General features: G+C 35.9%; 1 protein-coding gene across 2 annotated transcripts in view; it reads right to left on the bottom strand.

The window, feature by feature from the left end:
- Positions 1 to 25,922, bottom strand: part of LOC108258286 (VPS10 domain-containing receptor SorCS1) — a 243,204-nt gene that overhangs the window by 14,537 nt on the left and 202,745 nt on the right. For both annotated transcript variants that reach the window (XR_006981095.2, XM_017456818.3), the window contains exons 13-22: positions 23,805 to 23,896; positions 23,321 to 23,428; positions 22,263 to 22,380; positions 17,251 to 17,384; positions 14,039 to 14,152; positions 9,843 to 10,014; positions 8,978 to 9,164; positions 6,449 to 6,582; positions 2,341 to 2,464; positions 793 to 905 (exon numbers count right to left, since the gene is read on the bottom strand). Coding sequence is in view for 1 of the 2 variants with exons in the window: in XM_017456818.3 (XP_017312307.1) it covers positions 793 to 905; positions 2,341 to 2,464; positions 6,449 to 6,582; positions 8,978 to 9,164; positions 9,843 to 10,014; positions 14,039 to 14,152; positions 17,251 to 17,384; positions 22,263 to 22,380; positions 23,321 to 23,428; positions 23,805 to 23,896 (1,296 nt within the window). In the remaining variant the exon portion in view is untranslated. The remainder of the gene's footprint in view (positions 1 to 792; positions 906 to 2,340; positions 2,465 to 6,448; positions 6,583 to 8,977; positions 9,165 to 9,842; positions 10,015 to 14,038; positions 14,153 to 17,250; positions 17,385 to 22,262; positions 22,381 to 23,320; positions 23,429 to 23,804; positions 23,897 to 25,922) is intronic.

Genomic DNA, 25,922 nt, shown 5'->3' with positions numbered 1-25,922 from the left:
CTAATTTATAGTTCAATTTGTTGTGGAATGTTCACAAAACATGTAAGTTGACATTATCACTAACTTATGATAAATATATGTAATATAAATATTAGATTATGTGGAGACTACACTATACAAGACCCTGTGAATGAGTTTTACTATATAAAGGATAACACAATAGAACAAGTGTATTAAATATATCTATGATTTGAATTGCAGCCCATACTATCGTCAGAACAGGTCTTATAATATAAATTAAACAAATCTGAATCAGATTTGAGAATGCAAAAGTGCTGGGTTATAAATCACAATACTAATTTTAGTATTTCTATTCTGTATTCTCTATTAGCCTCTGACCAAAAAACTAGCCTTCCCTTAACATAACTAGCATTCCAGCCCATTCACTTGATGCAGCTACTGACCATGAAAAAATATGTCAGATGGTGGGTGATTTAACTTCTCGTTGGTCAGGAGAAAGTTTAAAAACACCTATTGTGCAGTTATTAGACAGCATCATAAACTCTGCTCTGTCGCAGTTCATAGCTTCATTTATTTGACACATGAGGATTATTGAGAGGGAGGCAGAAATGATATTCCTGTGGCACTATGATGCATTTGTTGCTCATTTGCAACAGATTAAATTTTACAGTGATTTAGGGAAGTCTGGAAGTCTTGAAGTTTGAGCAAAAGGAACCACAGGCAGTGGAAGAACTGTTCCAGCTCAGGTTGGTTATTATTAATAGGGGGAAATCTTAGCACAGTGCTCTTGATCCAATACATAAAAAAGAAGAGGCCTCAGACTTCACTCACGTGGACCATGGAGTTTTTGATGACTCTGCTAACATCCAGCCTCCATTCTGCCACGTCAGGGTTGTGCTCATCCAAATTGGAGGAAAAGGCTAAAAGATGAGACCTGAAATATTCTGTAAAATAGTAAATAAATAAATAAATTATATATATATATATATATATATATATATATATATATATATATATATATATATATATATATATATATATATATATATATATATGTGTGTGTGTGTGTGTGTGTGTGTGTGGACAAATAAACAAGCACAAAAATCAGTAGGATACAATTAAGACTGACTTTGTTATTTGAGAAATTTGACTTATTTGATCGATTCCTATTCAATAATTCATTCAATGCTATTTTTTTTAGCACTGTGATAAATTACTAACTTTAATATTCCCTATTAATTAAAACTGTAATTAAAAATAAGAATTTGTACAGTTTAAACAATACTGGATAAGTAAGTTACTGATAGGTTACTGAACATTACAGACTGAAATATTTGGGGTCCAAGCACTTGGTGACTCACATACTGGCTGCTACTCAGGCAAGAGAAATTGATTGAAAGGGAGACTGATTGGCCTGATCTCATGAACCATTTACCACTGCCCACTTTGAGGTAATTTGCCTAATATACAAAACCCATTTTTTACAAAATAGTTCTAGTATTTTAGGCCAATCTTCACAAACTGTATGTCAAATTACTCAACAGTAAGTTGCTAGTCTGATCTTCAGTACAAACACACGTTGAGATTTAAAAACAATATTGCCACCACATGCAGCAGAGCTTAATTTACTCAAACACATGACAAATGGATTTGCACAGGGCTTTGTTCAGGACTAGATCACTCATAGTGGGTGGAGTTAAGTTCAACTCTCTGTTCCCTCATAAACTGTATAGAACCTGAGATGAAATTTGATGTACTGCATCATTGTGCTAATATGTCCTTGGATTTCAAACCTTAATAATAATGACTTTAAAAAATGGCAACCAAAAATCAGCTTTCAGCAGGCATTTTACAGTGTTTCCATTAAACTGCCATGGTTAAATATTAACAGTATATTCAACTATGGCTTCTTTATTTTTTTATGTAACATGGCAAGAGCTGGTCACTGGGAGCACTGTTGGCAGAGAGTGCTTGGACCCCGCAGATCACCATTATGTGTAATGTGTTATTGCCACTATGACTTAAATTATTAAGAACTTTTTTCCATATATTAAGCAATATGCTTTTAAGTAATAATTGCAAAGTTTTCCTTAGATGATGATATGGTCCATTCCTGGTAATCTTGCTGCATATATCCTGTCTTAAAATATACGCATCCATATATAAATATATACACATACATAAGAATTGTGTTAGTCTCACATCATTCCAAAACAGTACACTGACTGTGTAATGTATCATAGCAGTCATGCATTTCATTTCAACCCAGCTGACAGAGATACAGATTTATTTCCACAGGCAAAACAGAGACAGGGGGCAGAATAAGAGCATAAAAACAGTATTCCCACATTGGCAAGCTGTCAAGAAACAGCCACTCACCATGGACTGCGATGGTTTTCCTGTCTTGCTGAATAGTGCTCCCGGCTACCACCTGCACAGTGACAACATTTATTCCTTCCCGAGGGAAAGTGAAAGCCACACTCCCCTCCAGTGTGATTATTGGCTGGGGTTGTGGAAGCAAGGGTAAGAAAGAAACACATACAGAGGGACACAGGAATGAAAACAGGTAAAAAGTCATACCTTCTGAGAATTGCGTATCAGTTTTGCTTAGCAGCAAAGCATAAATATTCACATTTTAAAAATCATATTTCTACTGCTAATGTTATTTCCCAGTCATTTTGACCTGAGAGTTATGGAGCAAAATTGTAGGCTGCAGTGCAGGGTGGGAAATGGGGTTCATAGCGTGAGCAGACCTATCAGTACCTAACAGTAGCGTGTTTAAAATGATTGGTTTTGGGACAAGAAATGTCCCACAAATTAAACCATGCTTCATTGTTTATGTCCATAGGTGATAAAGTCTGAAGAGTAACAATCCAAAATAACTCACATCTCTGTAACAGCATTTCTACATCAGCCCCTCTCGGGGCACATTCACTTTTTCAGTACCAAAAGCATAAGGAAGAAGCATCATGATTCAAAGAAAGAAAATGGGCCTCATTCTTTGGAATGAGGTATATCCTTGGGACATTACACCAGTAGTTACCCCTTCCAACATCAGTGGCAGTGAAACTCATGAGACCAGTGTACCAGGACATGGACCATCTGGAGCAACATCACAATTTCATAATCAGGCAAGATGCACTGGACCGCTTAATTATAACGGCCAGAGTGATTCTACTGATAGAGAATTTACCCTGGACAGTGATTCTAGTGCATACATTTTTACCTCTTTTTTTGGGCAAGCAAGCTCCTTTACAGGGACAACAAGGAATAAGAAAAAATGCAGAGTGGTTCAAGGGTCTCAAAAAAATCATCAAAGACCGTGGACTCTGAGCTCCTCAAAGAGACTGTAATCAATATTTCTGCAAAAGAACTGTCTGATGATCAAATTGGTGTCTTGTACAAAGGATTGTCATTTGTTCCCACTAGTGGTATTAATTCTTTTGGTCTAAAGGTGGAACTATTTAAATGTTTTTACAGATAAAACTACGACATTTTTTTCAAAATCGGTTTCTGGTTCATTATCTAGTACACCTTTTAGATCTAGAAGTATGTTTTGTCAGAATATTTCTAATCATACTATTCATACCTTTTGTAATTTGGTTGAACAAGATGTGATGAAAACTTGCTTATCTTCTATTACAAAATCTTCTCACAATCTTTCGTTGAATGAGAAAAAAGCTTTGAGTGAATTGATCAATTATCCAAATATTATTATAAAACCTGCAGATAAAGGAGTGGGGATAGTAGTCCAGGATATGACTAAATATTAGCAAGAAATTCTCTCCCAATTACAAAAGATGAGGTTTTATAAGAAGCTTCTGAATGATCCTACTAGTACTTATCAATCTGAGGTATTTTACCTTTTAAATAAAGGGAAAAAACACAAGCTTTGATATCTGAGTCAGAGTTTGACTTTTTTTATTGTCAACATCAAATTAGGTCTGTATTTTACACTCTTCCTAAGATTCACAAAAGGTTTACTGATCCTTCAGAATTTCCAATTGTGGCAAAGACGTATTCCCTTTTATCTCCCTTATCCCAGTATGTGGATTTTTTATTAAACCATTTGTTCACATGTTACCATCTTAGAGACTCTATTGATTTGAACAATAAAATCTTTTATATTTCTGTTACATGATTTACCTAAGACTTCTTTGTTATTAACTTTGGCTATAACAAGTCTATATACTAACATCTCCCATGATAAAGTGCTTAGTGCCCTTAGACATTACCTTGCTGAATGTGGTGATGTCATTCCACCTTCAGAATTCTTGATGTTGATGGATTTGTACATTTTGAAATATAATTATTTCAATTTTGACAAAGATTTCTATCTTCAGGTCAGTGGCACAGCTATGGGTTATATTTTGCCCCGAATTATGCTAACTTATTTATGGGTTGTTGTTTTTTTGGAGCACTGTTATGTATACTCTAGTGAAGTAAACCCTTTTTTCATGTATTATTAAGTGGTATAGGTATACTGATGACATATTTTGTATTTTTTGGGAGATCTTAATGAGCTCGAGAATTTGTATCAATTTTAAATAACTTTGTGGATAAGTTGGAATTCACTTTGGAGGTTAATTTGTCCAGGGTACACTTTCTAGATATGTGGGTGCAGAAAGTGATGGTAATTTGATTACGACTTTATTTGAAAATAACATGGAACGTAATACTTTGTTGCTTGCTACTAGCTTCCATCTGACTGTTTTAAAAAATTGATTGTCTAAGAGCCAGTTTTATAGGCTAGGGGGATTTGTCATTCTGATTTAGATTTTATTGAGAAATTGAAAATCATAACAAAAAATTTTTAGATAGGGGTTACCCATCTGAATGGGTCAAAGAAACATTTATTACATCTTTTCAAAAGACACGTTCTGAGCTGTTGAAAAAGAGAACAAAAAAGTAAGTTAAGTGCTCTTTTTTTAACACCCTCCACTTATTGTATACAAACAGGCTAAAAATTTGAGAGATTATTTAGCACATGTCCAGTTTCATAGTGATATCCCAAGTCCATCTCAGAGATTACTTAGTTCTATACAGAATGGAAATTATTGATGTGTTAATTGTGTTCAGTGCAATAATACATTCAAAACATCTTTTTTTTATCATCCAAGAACTGGTAAAAATATAGAATTAATTCAGTCATTATTTGTGCTTCCACTCATGTCTATCTTATTCGTTGTCCTTGTGATCTCAGTTATGTTGGGAAAACATCACAGCAATTAAAACAAAGAATTAGTGAACAAAATAGTTCTATTAGAAGTAAGGATGCTAATTATCCTGTTGCGGCCCATTGTCTTCTTTGAATCATGTTTCCTCCTTACACTTTTGTGGTATTGAAAAAGTGAAAATGCTACTGAGAGGGGGTGATATAGAAATGCTGTTATAGAGACGTGAGTTATTTTGGATTGTTACTATTCAGACTTTATCACCTATGGCCATGAACGATGAAGCATTGTTTAATGTGATGCTATAGACTTATGTTTATTTGTTTATGTCCATTTGTCTATGACCCTTTTAAATGTTGATGTGGTTACAATAATATATTACATCACTGATTGTTATTGGTAATGATGGCTCATTGCAGTGATTGGTCATGCGTTTTATGTATTTTATGTATTTTAAATGAGATTGTGTTGAATAGATTGTTTCAATATGCCTGAAGGTCATATGATGAAGGTCATAGGACCAAAACGTTGTGAATAAAGCTAATTTGATACATGTGCAAGTATTGTTAGTGTGTGGGATTTTTTCGTTTTTGATTTTTGACTTGATTTGTGGTCTTTTTTCCTACGCACCTATCTATCACCTGCAGGTGTGCAAGGTTAATTGTTGATTGAATGTTACATTTTCAGTATAAAATTGAATTGAAATCCTACAATTATTAACATTATGGAATACTCCTCTGTAATATGATTCTAAATAGGGAAAAAGTGAGATAAATGTTTTCTGCTGAGCTTTAATATTATATATATATATATGGGATAAATTGTATAAATGCAATTTATTTATTTTTTTTAAATGGTTGACCAAATGTGTTGGTGCTACCTGTAGTGTCTTCCCTTTAAATTATGCTTTGTGAGTTTTTGTTTTTTTTTCATGCATTGATGATGGTCTAACTGACCAAACTCTATATCCTTTTAAATTCAGCTTTGTTCAATACTCAGCTTTTCTGAATTGTATTATTTTCGATATTATCTTAGAATCACACATGAAGTTGTTAAAGTTTAACAAAGAACAGTCATGTTTCACTTGCTTAGCACATTCTTACTCACAAATCCTGTTTATGAAATCCACTGTTTCTGTGCTACAATGAAACATTAATACTAATAATATTATAATATTTTCAACTGGAATAGTACTACTGCTTCAGTCCTAGCTGCTTTCCTACTCCCTGAACTTAACCCAAGTCCCACTTTGAGCCATACAGAGTTATTTGCATTTTGATGAATGGAGGTGGAAAGAGAAGATACTGCAGTACCTCTGAGTTGTTCCCAAACCACCAGATGTAGGTGACAGTTCCCACTTGGCTCGGCCATAGAACCACTGTCAGGTTGACTTCCTTATTTTTCACCGCCACAAACGGCGCAGAGAGATGGATATACTCCAGCTGACCTACTCCGAAAAGTAACACAAAGAAAGAGTGCAGATAAAGAGAGGGGTGAGAAGGAGAGAAAATGAAACCACAGATTTAAAAAAAAAACAAAAAAAAAAACAGGAGTCTGAAAACAGATAGCAGGAAAAAAAATTGTTTACAGGCAAAGTAAGAAAAAAAAGAGTCATATCTAATATATATTCGCAACTGTTCCACCCAGGGAGCTCCTGCCATCTGTAAAAGATTTTTCATCTCCTGTGCTTCAAAAGCAGTCATTTCTGTTTTCCAAGCTCAGCCGGATTGGCGGATTTGAAGACCGGGGTCTTTCCCTGATCAATAACTCAGCGTTGTGGCATTTGTCTGCCTCAACAAACCAGCAATGGTCAGTTCACGTAACGACGAAGGAAGAAACACCATATACTGATTATTGTACCTAATGATTTCTGATCAGATCAACATCAACTTAATGCCAAAGTACAGCCTGACCAAAATCAATAACAAAATATTCTAACGGCCTGTGAAAGAGTTTGATCATGCTGTATAGAATCAATATCCCATATGTAACCTTTATCTTAAATCTTTGGTTCAAAATTTACCAAAAACTTAACTTGGATCATGAAATCACAAAAGCAACACTAGCGTTCATATTTTGATATTTGGGATTGTAGTCCAAGATAATCATAGTGTACCAATTTTAAGATCTACTTTTGCACTAAAATATGTTACTAAAATATATTATAGGTTATAGGCACTTTTTTCTAATTATAAATGGTATATTAAATATGAAAACAAAAATGTAAGTACCAGATGTCTTGCATGACCAAAGAAATAATAACAAAAGATTAAAGAAATTAGCTGAAGATCATGAGCTCCATATTGCATAATTATGCAGTTTCTAATTACAAATCTGGGGAAATGTTGGTAAAGTTATATTTTCTGTTTAATAGCTGGTGCTTATATACTCTTTTTTCAGTTTCTCCCCCAATTTGGTCATCTGCCAATTCCCAACCACCAGATAGGTCTCTGCCATCACACAACAAATACCACAGAGTAAAACACTCAGAGGAAACCGCATCTGCCCCTTCAGCATATTGTGCATGAGCTCACAAACACCCATGACTCGCTAGTCTGTATAAATAGTACTTTTATCTCAGCTTTTTGAATTTGAGACCAATTTAGTACCTGTAAATAAATTTAATACTTGTAAAACTGCCGAAAAGAACAAAACATAAATAAATAAATAATGTTTTGGGTACATTTAGAATGGGGGGAGTGTCCACAATGTTCCAAAATAAATAAATAAATAAATAATAACTTTAGAAGGACTTTAGACTTTGCAAGTACAACTGCTACACCACTAGGGGTTTCATTTATGTGATCTGATTCAATCACAACAACAAAAAAATCTGTATGCTTAAATGTATACATATTATACTATATTACAATTGGAATATAGTAAACCGTTTGAGGCCAATCCAAATTAAATTCCTAGCTGATTAAATAAGGTAGGGAATCATTTTGATGACCCATTAAATACATACAACAATAAAAACCACCTAGAAGTGCTGTGTCTGATTACTGATTATCTGTGTCTACACACACATGTTTGGGTCACAATGAGCTCCTTGTGCAATGAAGCATTCAGATGCAGGACAGTAATTGGCCTCTAATCTGGAGATTCACCTCTGCAGAGAAGCGTTCATGGACTGTTAATGTTTTGATTCATTTATATTTCTTCCTTATTACATTCCTTTCTCTAGTTATTGTCTTTCTCCATTATGTTTATTTTATGTGTTTGTTGTATCATCATATTCACTATTACCTATTTTTACTGTTTAATTTGTATATTTTATAAATTATATAATCAGATATATAACACATATTTTAAAATATATATATATTTCTTGTTTAGTTATGCTCAGACAGTGAATTTGAATGTTGGTAACACTAAAAGATGAGTAAAGGCATAATACTGATGGATAATGTGTGCATTTTATGTTATTATCAACAATCGAACAAGCAGGGCATTATTATTTCCAAATGAATTATTTCAGAATTTTTGTCAAATATGAAATGCTGAGAAACTTAACTATGGGTACAACCTCTTGTGCTCACTGTCAACTTACAATCACACTTCTATCACATTTTAATGAGAAAATGTATTAAAAAAAAAAACAACCAGTATGATTTTAACAAAAAGAACACACTGATTGGACTCATGCAATTTTCATCGCTATGTTAACAGTGACACTATACCGCACTTCATGTATGTGCGTCACTATGGACCAAATGACGTGATGTAACGTGTACTGTATATAAATGGAAATTGTCTACAGTGTGTCCACTTTAGTATACTGTACATATAAACAGCTCATTAGGTATCTGGTGAAAATCTTTGCATTGTCAGTAACTCACATGTAACATGTAAGAAAAGAACCGCCGTCTCAAACCCCAGGCTGTTCTCAGCTGTAGCAGTCACTCTGTATATTCCCACAGTTTTGTAGATGTGTTTGATCCCATCCTCGATGGAGCTCACGTTGGAGTATGTGATGGCATGGCCGTCGCCGAAGTCCACTGTGATGCTTGTCCTTGATCCATCACCCTGCCGTGAACCGGGAATGACACTAATGATTTCAACATCAAATAAGCTATTGCATTGGGCAGCCATTAAAATATAACATCGAGTGAATTTTGCCTTGAAGATTTCACGAGCACTTGTCAGGCAGAGTTCCAGTCTTTCCTTCATATGCAATGACATGATTTAGTGAATAATCAACTTTGACACAAGACAGCCAGTTGTCTGGCTCAAAACCTTAGAATTTCAAAGAAAAACATAAGCACTGATGTCTACAGTATGACCTAATCTATTGTACATCTTGCTATTGTTTAATCCGGACAGCTCTATTCAGTCCCGCTAAATACAAAAAAAAAGAGTAAAATTATGAGCAAAACCTAAGTAGACCTTAATGGAAACAAAATAAATAAATAAATAAAAAATATATAAAAAATCAGCAGCTAGCTCTGAGGCGAGTCGAAGAAAAAAAGCGAAAGTCATATTAGCATGGTCCAAGCTGGTGATTAGCATTAAGAGGAAAAAGCAGTACATTAGGGATGCATTAGGTAAAATGCTACTCAAGTTCCTTTTTTAGTAGCCGTACAAGCTAGCCCTCTATTAATGACCGAATGCCACTTAGCATCGAGCAAATGACTGGTCCAAGTAGCTCAGTTGCTCATTAACATTTTGAGTGAAGTATTTCTGTATGCTGTAGTGATAAATCACCTGCTCTAGGAAAACGAGGAAGGTGACATTGTGGCCCAGTGTGGCTGTGAGTTTCCCCTCGCTGGTGACCAGATGGAGGCCTTTAGGGGCCTGGCTGGGGCATGGGCGCCTACGGGCCATGTACAAATCCACCACACCACCCGTGCAATTATTAGACACCACCTTTCTGTAGCTACACACATTGAAAGAGATAGAAAGGTACAGAAATGACCAGAACACTGATAAATATTGTACAAGTATTTGTATTTAAAGTCACAAGGATGGTCCTTGAAAATTTCACCAATTATCAGATGTGCAAGGTTGCCAAATCTAAGGTTTTCAGAATCTACTTTTGATCGCTGCTGAATGGGGTTGGATATACATCATTGCATACATTAAGCTGAGCTGTATTTTTACTATTATTATTATTATTATTATATATTTCTTATATTCCTATTAATGTTTTCCCAGTTTCTGGAGGAAAAAAAAAATCTGCTTTTTTCCCTCTTTCCTTCTCACTTGCTTTCTCATTTTTCCTTTCTTTCACACTTTTCTTATTTAGATTTTTGCTATTTTTTCCACCTGTTTCTTTTACAATTATTTTTCAAATTTTATTTCTATTGTGCTTTAAGCAATGAACATTGTCACAAATCAGCTTTACAGAAATATATAAATTATACAGACACACACACACACACACACACACACCACCAGGAGTTCGTCCGTCGATTTAGACGAAGACCGAAGTTTCCATTTCTGCCTCCATTATTGAGAACACAAACTGGGACTCGACTTGCTTGAATTGGATTAAAATGAGGAAGACTTATGCAGCATCGGCCTCACTCTCACTTCCCGGTGACCATCATGATCCAGTGGCAAGACTGAGTCAAGATGACTGAAGATGGCCCCCGGGCGCAGTGATTCATACACCCATTCATACACCCATTCACACACTTTGGACACTTTGGAAACACCAATCCGTCTGCCATGCATTTCTTTAGACTGGGGGAGGAAACCGGAGTACCTGGAGGAAACCCCCGCAGCATGGGGAGAACATGCAAACTCCGCACACACACACACACACACACACACACACACACACACACACAAGGTCCCTGTCTTCTTTCGTATTACTTTTCTAAAGGTATTTGGTAAATACAGTCTGAACTGTTTAATGCACAGACATATTCTGTTTTCTCCTGTCTTTTGTTAAGTCTATGTATTTTTTGTATTTTCGTTCTTGCTAGATTTTTTAATTTACATTTTCATTTCAAGTGTACATCTTTCCCAATTAAATAACCAACATTAATGGAAAGTTCAGGAATTTTAAAATTTTCCTCTTCATGATATCAGGAGTCTGAGACTTGTGTCCAAAAAGTACACTATATTGCCAAAACTATGTGGACACATGACCATCACACACAAATGTGGTTCTTTCCAAAACTGTTGTCACAAAGTTGAAAGCACACAATTGTACAGGATGTCTTTGGTATAGCATTACAATTTCCCTTTAATGGAAGTAAGGGTCCCACACCTGTTCCAGCATGACAATGCTCCTGTGCATAAAAAAAGCTCCATAAAGACAAGGCTGGAGTTGAAGAACTCAAGTAGCCTGCACTCAAGTAACCAGACATCACTAATGCTGAACTCTCTAATGCTGTTGTGGCTGAATGAGCAAATCCCTACAGTCATGTTCCAAAAAAAATATAGTGGAAAACCTTTCAAGAAGAGCTGAGATTATTATAACAGCAAAGGGGGACTAAATCTGGAATAGGATGTTCAACAAGCAGATATGGATCCGTTGGGCATGTGTCCACAAACTTTTGGTCATAATCACTTCGTCAATATTTATTTTATATAGGGAAAGTTACATGTATTCAGAGTTGGGTTACACAGGCACTTAAGTTGATTTTCTGTGAGCCCCATTCAGATACTGTAAATCATCTGCAGTTCACACCTCAAAGGTTACCAGATTTTACTTGAGTAGAAATATTCGAGATGGGTTTTTTTTCAGTAGCGTCTAAAATATGTGCATTGTGTGTGTGTGTGTGTGTGTGTGTGTGTGTGTGTGTGTGTGTGTGTGTGCACTTTAAAGGGATGATACTATTTAATTAATTCTGTCATATTTATATATTTAATATTGGTCTCTAATGGCATTCCAAGGTGGTCTCTAAAGGCATTCCTACATGAGTAAGTTATCTGCACCTCTCTAGATATAGCTAAGTCTGTAGTTACGTCTGAGGTAATACTGTGTGCACATTTTCAGTATTAAATCCTCACAGTGTGCACTTAACTCAACTCTGAATCTAGTCCAATGTGCTTTCCAGCTGCCCAATCAGCAGTTTTGTTTAAAACTCACAGTTTTATGCTGTTGTAATCAATACAGCTCTGGAAAGTTGAAGCATTAAGCTTAAGTGTATGCTATATATGCACAAACAATCTTGCATAATCGCTAATAAAAAGTTGACACTCGTGCGATGTCTTGTGGAGCAGTGCATCCTAAATATATTTAACTCAGCTGGAGAAGAAGCGCTCAACTCAGCGATACTTAAACCGGCACTACTCCATGGGAAGAATTTAGGCAGAACTAGATGATTTGAAACCTTCAAATAGGATCCAAAGTCTGATTTCTGTAGACATAGACTTTTAATTTCTGTATAGCAATCACAGTGAGTTTAAAACATAGAAATAAATGAGGGGAAATAGAGAACATGAAGCAAGATTCTTTAGATCAAGTAGTGCTTTACTATAATGGGGCCCAGCTATTGTAGACTAAAAATGGCAAAATTAGCATTTTAGAATTTAAATGATTATAAAGCTACACTACATAAGTGACTTCTTCTGCTATTAAAAACTAACTATAAACCAAAAGAAGAGCGTTTGTTCTTCTTAGCCAGTAACATGCTGGAGTCGGGTTTTAACCAACAGACTAGAGTAACACTTCTCTCCCTTACTCTCTCTTCCTCCTTAATATCTTTCCCTTTTTATCTTTTCTTTACCCTCTATCTCACATTCTTTCATTCACTCTTCTTTCATTCCTCTGTTAGCCTTTTGTCTCCTTCCCTCTCTCTATTGCTCCCTCCATTTCATGTTGTCCTTATATCATTCCCACTGTTTATTTTGTTGCATTATTTAATTTCTACTATCTACCTTTTGTTCTGTCTTCCACTTTTCCCTCTTCCTGGCAAATGTATTTTCTTTCTCTCCTTCCCTGTTCTTCTTTCTTTCTTTGTTTTTTGTAGCATTCCATCTCATTTCTATTTTCTTCCTTTCTTTCCCCTTTTTAAATTTAGTCACTTTTTTCACTTTCTATCCTTCCATCTGTCTTTTCCACTTCTTTCTTTCTTTCCCTTTTTTATTTTATTCACTTTTTTCCATTTTCTAGCCTTCCATCTCTTTTCCATTTTCTTTCTTTCTTTCCCATTTTTTACTCACTTTTTCATTTTCTCACCTTCCATCTGTCTTTCCAATTCTTTCTTTCTTTGCCTTTTTATTTTATTCACTTTTTAACTTTCTATCCTTCCATCTGTCTTTTCCATTTTCTTTCTTCCTCCCTCCCTCCCTCTGTTCTTATTTCTTTCTATCTTTCAATATCACTTCCCCCATATCTTTGTTTCTTTCTTTCTTTTCTTTTATTGTTCTGTCTTGCCCCTGTCCCTCTTAATCATCAACATTCAATCATTCATTCATTCATTCATTCATTCATTCATTCATTCATCCATCCAACTGTTATTTATATATTTATTTTAATTGTATTTAATTCCATTCAATGTTGTACTTTCTTCTTCTCATTCTATCTTTTCTTTCCTTCACTTATTGAATAATCCATTGGATCTGGTTTCAGCCCACCAACATAGCAACCCTGCTGCTGTTCATCTGTCTTAGCTAATCATAATCTTGCATGTCTTTGCCACTCATCCGAGAGGCTTCATCAGCTCATCCTTTTCAATCCCTTGAATATCTTTCACTCTGGATCTAAGGATATTCACATCTATGAGGAATTAAAGAAGACTCTCATGTTTGCATCTTGTGCAGATCAATGTCCTTCACATATTAACACAAAACAAGTGGCCTATTACAAACGATTACAGAGTAATTCTGCATAAAGAGTACAGGTGAATACAAGATGCTTTCATTGTTGTATTTCTTCCTCAGCTTCTAGACCTGAATAGCTGTATTGTGGAGAAATACGCTAATGTAAGAAACTAAGTGCTCACCCAGTACTGTTGAGGAAACTGTGGCCTGTAATGCAGCTCCTGGACATGGAAGAGGGATGAAACCAAAATGCTGGTGTACATCGCCCATCTGTTCTCCGTTCATAGCCATAATCACTACAACACACACACACACACACACACACACACACACACACACACACACGTCTAAGCAGTACAAAAACAAACAAAACCCAGTAAAATTGTGAATGCAGTAAACATCATTATAGAAGTCTCTCTTTTTCCAAAACCTGATGTAATCCATCAAACAGATTTCATCTAGCTTCTGCTGCTACTTTCTTTCCTTACATAACACCACTGACAAGATGAGAATGTCTGCAGTATGAATGAAACGTTCCTATGCCATAGATAAACAACAGATCACAAACTCGACTGTGTTTGTCTTTTTGATCGAGCATACAGACCAGATGAGCTGAAGTTGTTTGTCCTACAATTAAAACCCAATGTGACTGTGCAGCTTCAGATGATGGGGACAAATTGCTGCAATTACGGCGACACACTACACAGATGCGACCACGTTGTGATAGTTAATGAAAGCTATTACACTCCCTGAATAATGTCTTTCAGTGTGTATTCTGAGTAGTGTTTGCCCCACAGGGACTTTAGATTTGGGGATGTTAGGAAAGCAACATTAATAATTCTGATAATTCACAGGAAAATCAGTAAAGGGGCATTCCAATCACGTGAACCAGGAGTGCTGCTGAATTCTGGGAAAAGCTTTACAGAGGATGTGAGGATGTAACGATATATTACATTGTAATGCAGAACCAGTATACAAACACACTACCAGATGATCCCAATCCCTCATCATGACTGTCCTCTTTCACACAGCCTGGAGTTTCACAGTCGACTAGTTTCCGCTTATTGAAAGAAGTCTCAAAGCTATTCTAGCTGAGCTTGCCTAAAATGCTAATGCATAGTAGCTTAGGCATAACAGTGAACCCTTTTCTTGTTTAGTTGTTTATTCATTTGAGTTTCCATATGCTGTACTTCTCGCACCAAATTATACAGTAATTACAGAGTACAGTAGGAGTGAAGAAAAAAGTAATATCTCAATTATTTCTTTAAAGTGCACCTATTATGGTTTATCAAATATTACCTTTCATGTAGTGTGTTAAAGAGCTGTTTGTGAATGTAAAAAAAAAAAATCTGCAAAGTTTCAAAAATCAATGTGCATGACAAACGGAGTTATTGACTCCTAAAAGAAGGAACCGATTCTGAACAGCTGAAACGAGTCTTTAGTAATTCCAGTCTTACTTCCTGTACTAACCTACATAGGTTTGTAACAAAAAGCCCCGCCTCTGGTCTTCATTGGCTGCTCGCAAACAGACGTTATGGTAATGGGTGTTTCCTTTTCGACACATGCTGACAGCAGTAGACCAATCACAATAGACTGGGACATCTGACAAATCAGAGCAGAGAATGCTCTCTGAAATGAGGAGTTTAGAATGAATCCTTTAGAACGGATCATTGAACGAGTTGTTTGTGTCACTGGGGGAAAAGGGTAATGCTGCAATTTAAATTATGTGCACAACTGTGTTTTTGACCTTGGATGCATGTAAATCTATTGTATGAGTCCTTTAACACAAATTTAGGCATGTTTCAAAACCATAGTAGGTGCGCTTTAAACAATACTCCATCAATGCACAAATGCATTAGATTTTTTATTATATTTTCAAAGAACAGCCACAAAATAGCTCAAGCCCCATAATATATATATATATATATATATATATATATATATATATATATATATATATATATATAACATTTATTTTTGAGAAAATTAATAAACGGCCAAATTTGTAAAACATAAAGGCATAGGCTAGAGTTAAGCAAAAGTTACCTAGCTAACATTTAATATGGGCAAAATCAGATCTACATCCTCCACTGTGAAAGTTACTATGTGGGCATGTTTTAGATTGTAGGAGTTAAAGGCAGAAAAGAACCAGATAAGAGGCATGTCATGTGCAAAGTATTTCAGGAGTACTATATACAGTTGCAATCAAAATTATTCAACCAACATTGAAAATCAGGTTTATTGTCAAAATTTACAGACTTTCAGCCGTTTGCAATGAACAAATCAAACAAAAGTAATTGAAATAGTTCAACACAATGAATGCTAGTCAACTGGCTAGGGGTAAAAAAACATGAAATACCTGGACGGGGCAGAAAAAGGAAGCTATCAACAGCTACAACCAGATTTCTGATAAGGTAAGTTGTGAAAAACCCTCGAGTAACTGCAAAAGACTAAATACAGTATATCGCGTACTAAACACAGAAGGTTTCCATGCCAGAACTCCAAGACATACACCACTACAGACCCAAAAGTACAAGAAAATTTGGCTCAAAATCATATAAATAAGCCACAGAAGTTTTGGGATTCTGTTATGTGGAGTGATGAATCAAAAAGTGCAGGTCTGGTTGTGAGACATACACACACATGTACATACACTAAGAAGTGTGTTTGTATTCTGCTGAGTTTTGAAAGTGCACTGAAAAACACAGTCTGAATAAAAGTGAGGCCAGAGCTCAGTTAAAATTCTTCCTGTCTCTTAAGTCTTCCTCCACACCGTGGTTATACAATACTTTTATTGTATTGTATCGCAATCCAAAGTCCAAAATGCTGAGGTAGGCAAAGAGTCAAAACACAATCAGAAACAGTAAACATGACCCAAGAGTAAGGTAAAGTAAAAAATAATCCAGAACAAACAGAACACAGCACGGCAGTCAGACATAACAAAGGCTGAGAAATTACACAAACTCTAGGTATGGCTAAGATAATATCTGCTAAGTACTATAAAAGTAACCAGGTAGTGATTGCTAGTGATCATGCTAAAATGTGTGGTAGCAATCTCTGCTGGTAGGAAAGGGAAGTGTGCTAAACTCACCTTACAGTTGTATACATGGGATCAAGCAAATGTTTACAGCTAAGCTGTATCAAATATTATTTTAGAATCACATGTTGGCACCCTGAACTGAAATCGCTTCAAATTATGGCCTCAAAATTCCCACCCCTAAATATAAAGTACAGTATATTATAGTTATTCTTTTGGCAATTAAAGATTTTGTTCAAGAATCCAACAGTGACTCGCTGAAATTTGAACCCCAAACCATGTGATCAATATAATATAGTTGTAATGTATGTTGTAAAGTAAAGTAAATGCACTTTTCTTAAAAATGGGATTACTCACCATTCAAAATCAGACTCAGTGCATTCACAGGGATCTGAAGTCACGGTGACGGAGTGGGTCTTACCCATAACACACTTGGCCATTGGCTTCAGCTTCCGATAGATTCTTTTCACACCCATAAGGCAAGGCTCACCCTGTAGAAATTTTATTTTACAATAAAGTCAGAAAATGGTGTTTTCACCCAATTTACTCCTCCTATAAATAATTCACATGATAGAATGTATCACACTGAGAGAAAAGGTAACATTTGCGGGTTTCTAGTGTGCTGTGTGTGTGTGTGTGTGTGTGTGTGTGTGTGTGTGTGTGTATATATATATATATATATATATATATATATATATATATAGTATCTCACAAAAGTTTTTTTTTTGTGAGATACTTTTGTTGCCAGCTGTTTAGACATTAATGGCTATGTGTTGAGTTATTTTGAGGGGACAGCAAATTTACACTGTTACACAAGCTGTACACTCACTACTTTACATTGTAGCAAGTGTCATCAGTGTTGTTACATGAAAAGATATAATCAAATATTTACAAAAATGTGAGGGGTGTACTCACTTTTGTGAGATACTGTATATATTTATATATTTATATTGTTTTTTTTTTCCAATTATGCCAAACTTAAGTTGTTGTTCCAAACCCAGCTGTTTTGCTTTTGCTAGCTGAATAAAAACAATTCTTTTTGAAACCCAAGTCCATTTATCTTCTTCTGTCACATATACCCTCAGTTTATTAGAATTTTTTGCATTTATCAGAATTTGTGCTCCAGCACTGGACAAACAGAAGAACTCGCACATTTATCATCCTTGCAAATTGTGCAATAGGGTTAATGCATACAAATTTTATTTATTCTAATTTACAGGTTGCTATACCAATATACCAGGACTGTTCAAAACATATGATGCAATATCCCCATGCTTCCCCACACCAATGACCTGTGCATACTGTAGTCCAAGATGATGTATGCATTAATACCATATTTTCTGTTTTTTGTGACATCTTCCTCCTTAGTTTTTTTAATACTGTACAAGTAAAAGAAATTATGTAATGCATTTGTCCACAGAATTACAGAAACACTCATTTCAGTCCTGGTGTAATCAATCAAAACACAAAGAAGAACATGTAACCATTGATTAAAATCTTTATAAGCTGCCCTGTCCATCTTATTTAGCGACAATAATTTTAAATCCATCTTCTCAATATTTAGTTACCTGTATGTAATTTTTTCACCTTCTGGTTTATAGCTATTTAATTATATAGGAATTACAATGTCTAGAAATTATTGCTAGAAACTGGTTATTGCAGGTGCCCATTATTGGGTTAACATTAATAACATTTAAAATGCTCTTGAAATCTAATGCTCAACATCACTTAAAATGCTCCTGAAATCCAAAATGATGTTTCAGAGTTTTTGATCCTGTCCCTTAGCCAATAAAATACTGTAGATGGAAACAAATAAATTAATTAATTGACTTGGAAGTTTTCTCACTTCATGTAAAATTATGTTAATTTTTTTTTGTCATAATTGTGCAAATATTTGTGATTGTCTAATTAAATGGTATCTAGAACCATATATGTGACACCCCCAGAGGCAGGGATTGCTCTACTGTAGTATCTTGTTAGCAGTAAACATGGTTTGTTGGTGTGTTTTTGGTTGTGTCTTCCCATACACTATTTCCTTTTCTAACCCTTCATATGTTTTGGAAAAAATGGTTTTGATGAGGGTGAAATTTGTACACATTAGCAATTTTTTGATAGGCAGGGAGACTGAGTGAGAATGCAATTCTGTATTTATATACCATCAGAGATTCTCTATTAGTAAGAGTTAAGTAAATGGCTCTGTTTAAACTCTTCATTGGTCTCAATATTTAGCTAGCCTTGTGAAGATTAATATATAGTGTTACTTATTCATCAAAGTTGCAAATGGACAAATCTGATTATAAATCAAACGTATGCATAATCTACAATCAGCTTCTTTATTCATCAATTATATCTTTGGTGTAACTCACCGCAGGTTGGGGTGTATGTAAAATTTGAGCTTTACATTTTTAACAACATGAGAAATGCAATTTTTAATTGCAGTTAATTAATCCTAATCAATATCATCAGTTATTATTGCAAATATACCAAGTAGAATAGTATTCAGATGTGTATTCAGATGTGAATTTGGGCCAATCTAATGCTTTGATTTTTTTTTCTCTGAAACCAATTGAGAGTTTCCTTTGCTGTATGCTTTGGATCATTGTTCTGCTGGAAGGTCCACCCACATCTCATGTTCATCATCCTGGTGGATGGCATCAGATTCTTCTCAAGAATCTCCTGGTAAAGGGCTCCATTCACTGTTCCTTCAATTATATGAAGTCTGCCAGTACCATATGATAAAAAACAACCCCACACCATGATGCTTCCACCTCCAAACTTCACTGTTGGTATAGTGTTTTAGGGTGTTTTAGTGCTATTTCTTCTCCAAACATGGTGTGTAATAATGCAGCCAAAAAGTAAAATTTTGCTCTCGTCTGACCAGACCACACTCTTCCAGTATTTCATAGGCTTATCCAAATGAGTTGTAGCAAACTTTAAACCAGCTTCGACATGCCTTTTCTTTAGTAATGGAGTCTTGTGGGTGAGCGTGAGCAGTGGAGTGCATTGCCTATTGTTTTCTCTGTGACGATGGTACCTGCTGCATCCAAGTGTTTCTGGAGCTCTTTCCGAGTGGTCCTTGGGTCACTTCTGACTATTCTTCTGACTCCCTGGTTAGAAACCTTGCGAGGAGCTCCTGTGTGTGGCCGGTTGATAACGGAGTGATGTTACTTCCACTTGCAGATAATGGCCCCAGTGGTGCTTACTGAAGGATTCAGAAGTTTTGAAATACATCTGTATCTGATTCCATCAATTTGTTTCGCAACAATAAGGTTTGAAGGTCTTGGGAGAGCTCTTCGCTTTTACCCATCATGAAATGTTTCTTGTGTGACACCTTGGTAAAGAAAAGCCTTTTTAAAGACCATCAATTTACTAACCCAGCTGATATTAATTTACACAGATAGGAGGTATAATTACTTTCAGCTGGTTTCAGATTTCAGCTGGTTCCTTGCCTTGGAGAACTGCTTTTTCTTAGCGTGTTCAATACTTTTTCCTGTGCCAGTCTACTGTATTACACATAACTTCATTTATGGACTTTAATGTTGTGAATTCTTTATATTTGCAAATTTCATGAGTTAATACTGATGTCTGGTCAAAATTTCATGTCAATAACCTCATTGGAAATACTTATTTCCCCTCTGCAATTTGTAAATATGAATTAAATAGCACAGAAGGGGATCTTTATTAGCTCATTAGTCTTTGACTTACAGGAATATACAGTAGATATAAATATATTTCACTATGTGCAAATGAGGTTTGAAAATAATTCAGCTTTCTACTTAGAAAACAAAAAACTAACATATTCCATAACTGTCTTTGCAGCAACCTTGAACAAAAACTCGTCCATTAGTCTTTCTTCAGCTCTTTATAGCCTGCTGAATGCTTTAGCAGCATTCATTATGATTTTATACAACAGTTTCATGAATAAGACAGATTTGATTGCATGTCCTTTCTTGCACTCAATTCTTCACTCATTCCTATGCAACTTGGATAAGCCTATAAGGCACCCCCATTTTACAGACCTTGTTTGTGGAAAAACAAAATGTGCTGAGCTGTTCCATTGAGTTTTTCCTTCATTATTTGAATTGTTTGCTAAGGTAAAGTTCAAATACAATGATTGACACAACAGATGACGAGAGGAAATCAGCAGCTGGAGGCAACCTGGTATGCCTGCCTACTCTGATATTAAAGCTCTTAAGTCGCACCCATGTTCCCTAGGGCCTGACCATGTGCTGGACTCAATCTGTCTGTACAACTCTGAAGGAAGGGTTAGAACACACAACAACAAATATTGCTCTAACAAAATTATAGTATTACAGTAACAAAAGTATAGAGATCTTCAGAATTTTAATGCTTCAATCATGATTACTACAATTTGACGGCAATTGTTAAGGTGTTCCATGAAAAAAATAAAACCTACATTAACCAAATGCATGAACAAACCAAAAACACAATAGCAAATCAGAAATTGCAACAACAAAAACACAACAGCAAAATAAAAAACATGACAGCAAAACCAAAACGCAACAGCAAAACTCAAAACATAAAAGGAGAAGTCCTTATTGATCATTAAAAAAAAAAAAGTGCTTGTTTTGCTACCTTGTTTTTGGTTCTGCTGTTGTGTTTTTGGTGTTGCTGTTATGTTATTTTTTCTGTTATGCTTTTGGTTTTTACCGTTGTGATATTGGATTTGATGTTATGCTTTTGGTGTTGCTGTTATAATATTGGTTTTACTGTTAGTGGATTTGATGTGTTTTTGGTGTTGCTGTTATGATATTGCTTTTATTGTTGTGTTATTGGATTTGCTGTTGTGCTTTTGTTGTTGCTGTTATGATATTGGTTTTACTGTTATTGGATTTGCTGTTGTGCTTTTGTTGTTGCTGTTATGATATTGGTTTTACTGTTGTGTTATTGGATTTGATGTTGTGCTTTTGGTGTTGCTGTTATGATATTGCTTTTACTGTTGTGTTATTGGATTTGCTGTTGTGTTTTTGGTGTTGCTGTTATGATATTCGTTTTACTGTTATTGGATTTGCTGTCATGTTATTTATTTTACTGTCATGTTTTTGATTTTGCTGTTGCGTTATTTCGTTTGCTATTGCGTTATTTCTTTTGCAGGTGGGTTTTTTGGTTTGCTGTTGTGTTTTATTTCTAAACATTAAACAGCTTCTGATTTATGAAACACAAGACATACATTATCATTAGAAGCATATGTAAGTAGCCTATGTATAAATGTATATTTTCTGCTTCCTGGAATTGAAACTTGACTATTGAAGTGAAAACTGCTTTTAAAAAAAATCTTCAGTTCTGAGATTAATTAAAAATATGGGCATGTCTCTCCAAAATTTGGACTTGAATGTTGAAAGTCTCACCTGGTTATGGAGGTGCCAAGTCTGATAGTCTGCCTCAGTGCATCGCCTGTTAAAAATAGACCTGAAGTCAATCTTCACCAGCTGCCATTCGGACCGATGACTGACGTGCCCGAAAATTCTGCAAATAAAGAGAATCCCATCAGCCACCATGTGCTGGGCTATAGCCGCCATATTGGGTCTTCACTGACACAAGTGATTATTGTGACATGCCAGCGATGCATCTGTCATATGTCTTCTCTGCCCTAGACAGTCATTACCTGACTGAAATACAAGCAAACCTTTGACATTCTTAGGCCTTGGGGGAAAAAAAACCTTGGTTTGACTTTGCAATAAAAAAAAAATCACAAAGTAAGCAATATTTCTGCCCAAAATGGCTAATGTGCCAATGAATGCTAATAAGACCTGTTACCAGGATCTCATTTGCATGATGCTAACTGGTGCAATAATTAGCATTTTTAAAGTCTTTCTTTAAATTGATAGAGTTTTGACGAGTACTAAGGCTTAACCTTGGATGATGACATGGTGACCTATCTTAATAGATATTTTGGAATCTTTTTAGTAAACACCATCAAATGACAGTAAAGATGATACATGAAAATATTGTTCATGCCTGCAGGCCCTAATAGCTCATTATGCAATGTCTAAAAAAAATTAAATAAAAAATAACATGGTAGAGTCTCTGCCTTCCAAAGTTCTTCTCTTATGGTTTTTCCGTTGGTGATTTGAAGAGCCAAAAATAGGCCTGAATGCATAGCTCGACCTCTTGCACATTGATCTATGCTGATCAAAATGCAGGAGGGGTCATTTCGATGTTTGGTGAGACCTTGAAAGAAAACCTTCCCTTATTAGTGAGAGAAAAGGGGGAAATGATGGCAACTTGTTCGTTATAGATGCACAGGCACACACCTGAACACTGATGAATACAAAGCATTAACCCTGGAAATACTTATCTTGAACTTTTCAGTTGTGGTTTTTAAAGAAGCTTCTCACTTGAGTAAATCAGCATCCATCCATCCAACCATCCATTCATTTATTTTATTTTTTTTAAAAATACATACGTCATAATAAGTGTCTCTTCCCCCGGATCACCCAAAACACCATCTACAAACAGCGGCGAAGATGTAAAGCTGTATTTATTCCATACCCGGCCCTCATCGAAACTCAACCTGTGAAGAAACACAAACATTACATGACGTGTACACACACACACACACACACACACACACACACACACACACACACACACACACACAGAGCTAACTGTTTTTATGCAACACATCATTGCTTTTGCTTTGAAAAGACCTCATTTCCTTGACATGCCTGACTACTACAGTAATTGAAAAAGCCAGACTGTGCCAGCCTGATGACTTTAGTGCATTACAATTCAGGCTTCTATTGAGAGTATTACACAGCCCACTGAGATTAAAGCAAATATTTTCACATTTTTTACAGTATTCATACTCTCATTCTGTAAGATTGAATTGACTCACCCTAGCAACATGTTCATAAAACATAATACATGGCATGCTTGCATGGGTTTACCATAAGTGTCTGATAGGGAGAGGAGTGTGTCGGATAGCCACAAGTGCACCTCCTTGGTCCAGGTATAGGATGCTGAATTCCTCATCAAATATCTGAAAAAAGGATCAAAACCAGTGTGATGGCCTGGTATAACCTTTCACCTTTTGACATTTTGACATTTTCTATTTACATGTAATTTTGCACAATACAAGCTTTCTTGAACTAAAATATACTCCTTGTCTAAACAAATCAAAACCACAAGTTGTAGTATTTTAAAGTCTGAAGTGAGAAAACTGCATTCAAAGATCCCTTTTCCAACTCCACTGAAAGACACATCCATTACATTTAACATATCCATCCATCCATTTTCTATACTGCTTATCCTAATGGGTCTCGGGACATTTAAAATATAATAATTAAAATATAAAAATAATGAATATCATCATGAAAACTATGGCTGTCTTTATACCAATCTTTAGCCCTGCCCATTCAACAGTCATTACGAGTCCAATAACATTGTCATTTATTTTATCTTTTAAAAGGGCTAATAACTTTTATAGATTACTAGAATTGCCATCTCTTCAGTGTAAGTGACGCCACATGTGCATCATGGATAATTTGACTGCAAGACCATTTGCAAACCGAATCTACTAGGCATGTCTCTGTTTTGCTGTGGTATGCAACTAACAATTTGATCAAATCATTACATTCACTATATGAGGCCATTAAATCATCTTTAGGCAGGCTGGCAGTTTTTAGCAGTTAAAGTTTTTAATTTTCTTTAAAATGGCATTTTAGAGAACTTGAATTTTGCAGGAAGCCTATGGTTTAGAAGGTAATAATAATAATAATAATAATAATAATAATAATAATAATAATACATTTAGATTTTTTTTTAAATAAGTGTATTTGTGTTTATCTGAAGTAGAGGTGCATGTCCACACATATATACAGTATCTCACAAAAGTGAGTACACCCCTAACATTTTTGTAAATATTTGATTATATATTTTCATGTGACAACACTGGAGAAATGACACTTTGCTACAATGTAAAGTAGTGAGTGTACAGCTTGTGTAACAGTGTAGATTTGCTGTCCCATCAAAATAACTCAACACACAGCCATTAATGTCTAAACCGCTGGCAACAAAAGTGAGTACACCCCTAAGTGAAAATGTCCATATTGGGCCCAAACTGTCAATATTTTGTGTGGCCACCATTATTTTCCAGCACTGCCTTAACCCTCTTGGGCATGGAGTTAACCAGAGCTTCACAGGTTGCCACTGGAGTCCTCTTCCACTCCTCCATGACGACATCACTGAGCTGGTGGATGTTAGAGACCGTATGCTCCTCCACCTTCCGTTTGAGGATGCCCCACAGATGCTCAATAGGGTTTAGTCCATCACCTTCAACCTCAGCTTCTTTAGCAAGGCAGTGGTCATCTTGGAGGTGTGTTTGGGGTCGTTATCATACTGGAATACTGCATACTGATCATGCTCTGCTTCAGTACGTCACAGTACATGTTGGCATTCATGGTTCCCTCAATGAACTGTAGTTCCCCAGTGCCGGCAGCACTCATGCAGCCCCAGACCATGACACTCCCACCACCATGCTTGACTGTAGGCAAGACACACTTGTCTTTGTACTCCTCACCTGGTTGCCGCCACACACACTTGACACCATCTGAACCAAATAAGTTTATCATGTTCTCATCAGACCACAGGACATGTTCCAGTAATCCATGTCCTTAGTCTGCTTGTCTTCAACAAACTGTTTGTGGGCTTTCTTGTGCATCATCTTTAGAAGAGGCTTCCTTCTGGGATGACAGCCATGCAGACCAGTTTGATGCAGTGTGCGGCGTATGGTCTGAGCACTGGCAGACTGACCCCCCACCCCTTCAACCTCTGCAGCAATGCTGGCAGCACTCATACATCTATTTCCCAAAGACACCCTCTGGATATGATGCTGAGCATGTACACTCCACTTCTTTGGTCGACTATGGCGAGACCTGTTCTGAGTGGAACCTGTCCTGTTAAGCCGCTGTATGGTCTTGGCCACCGGGCTGCAGCTCAGTGTCAGGGTCTTGGCAATCTTCTTATAGCCTAGGCCATCTTTATGTAGAGCAACAATTCTTTTTTTC

The sequence above is a fragment of the Ictalurus punctatus genome, chromosome 26 (genome assembly GCF_001660625.3).
Source record: "Ictalurus punctatus breed USDA103 chromosome 26, Coco_2.0, whole genome shotgun sequence".
In the NCBI taxonomy this organism is placed as follows: domain Eukaryota; kingdom Metazoa; phylum Chordata; class Actinopteri; order Siluriformes; family Ictaluridae; genus Ictalurus; species Ictalurus punctatus.
Note: the sequence above shows the minus strand (reverse complement) of the source record. Positions and strands in the feature narration are given on the sequence as shown.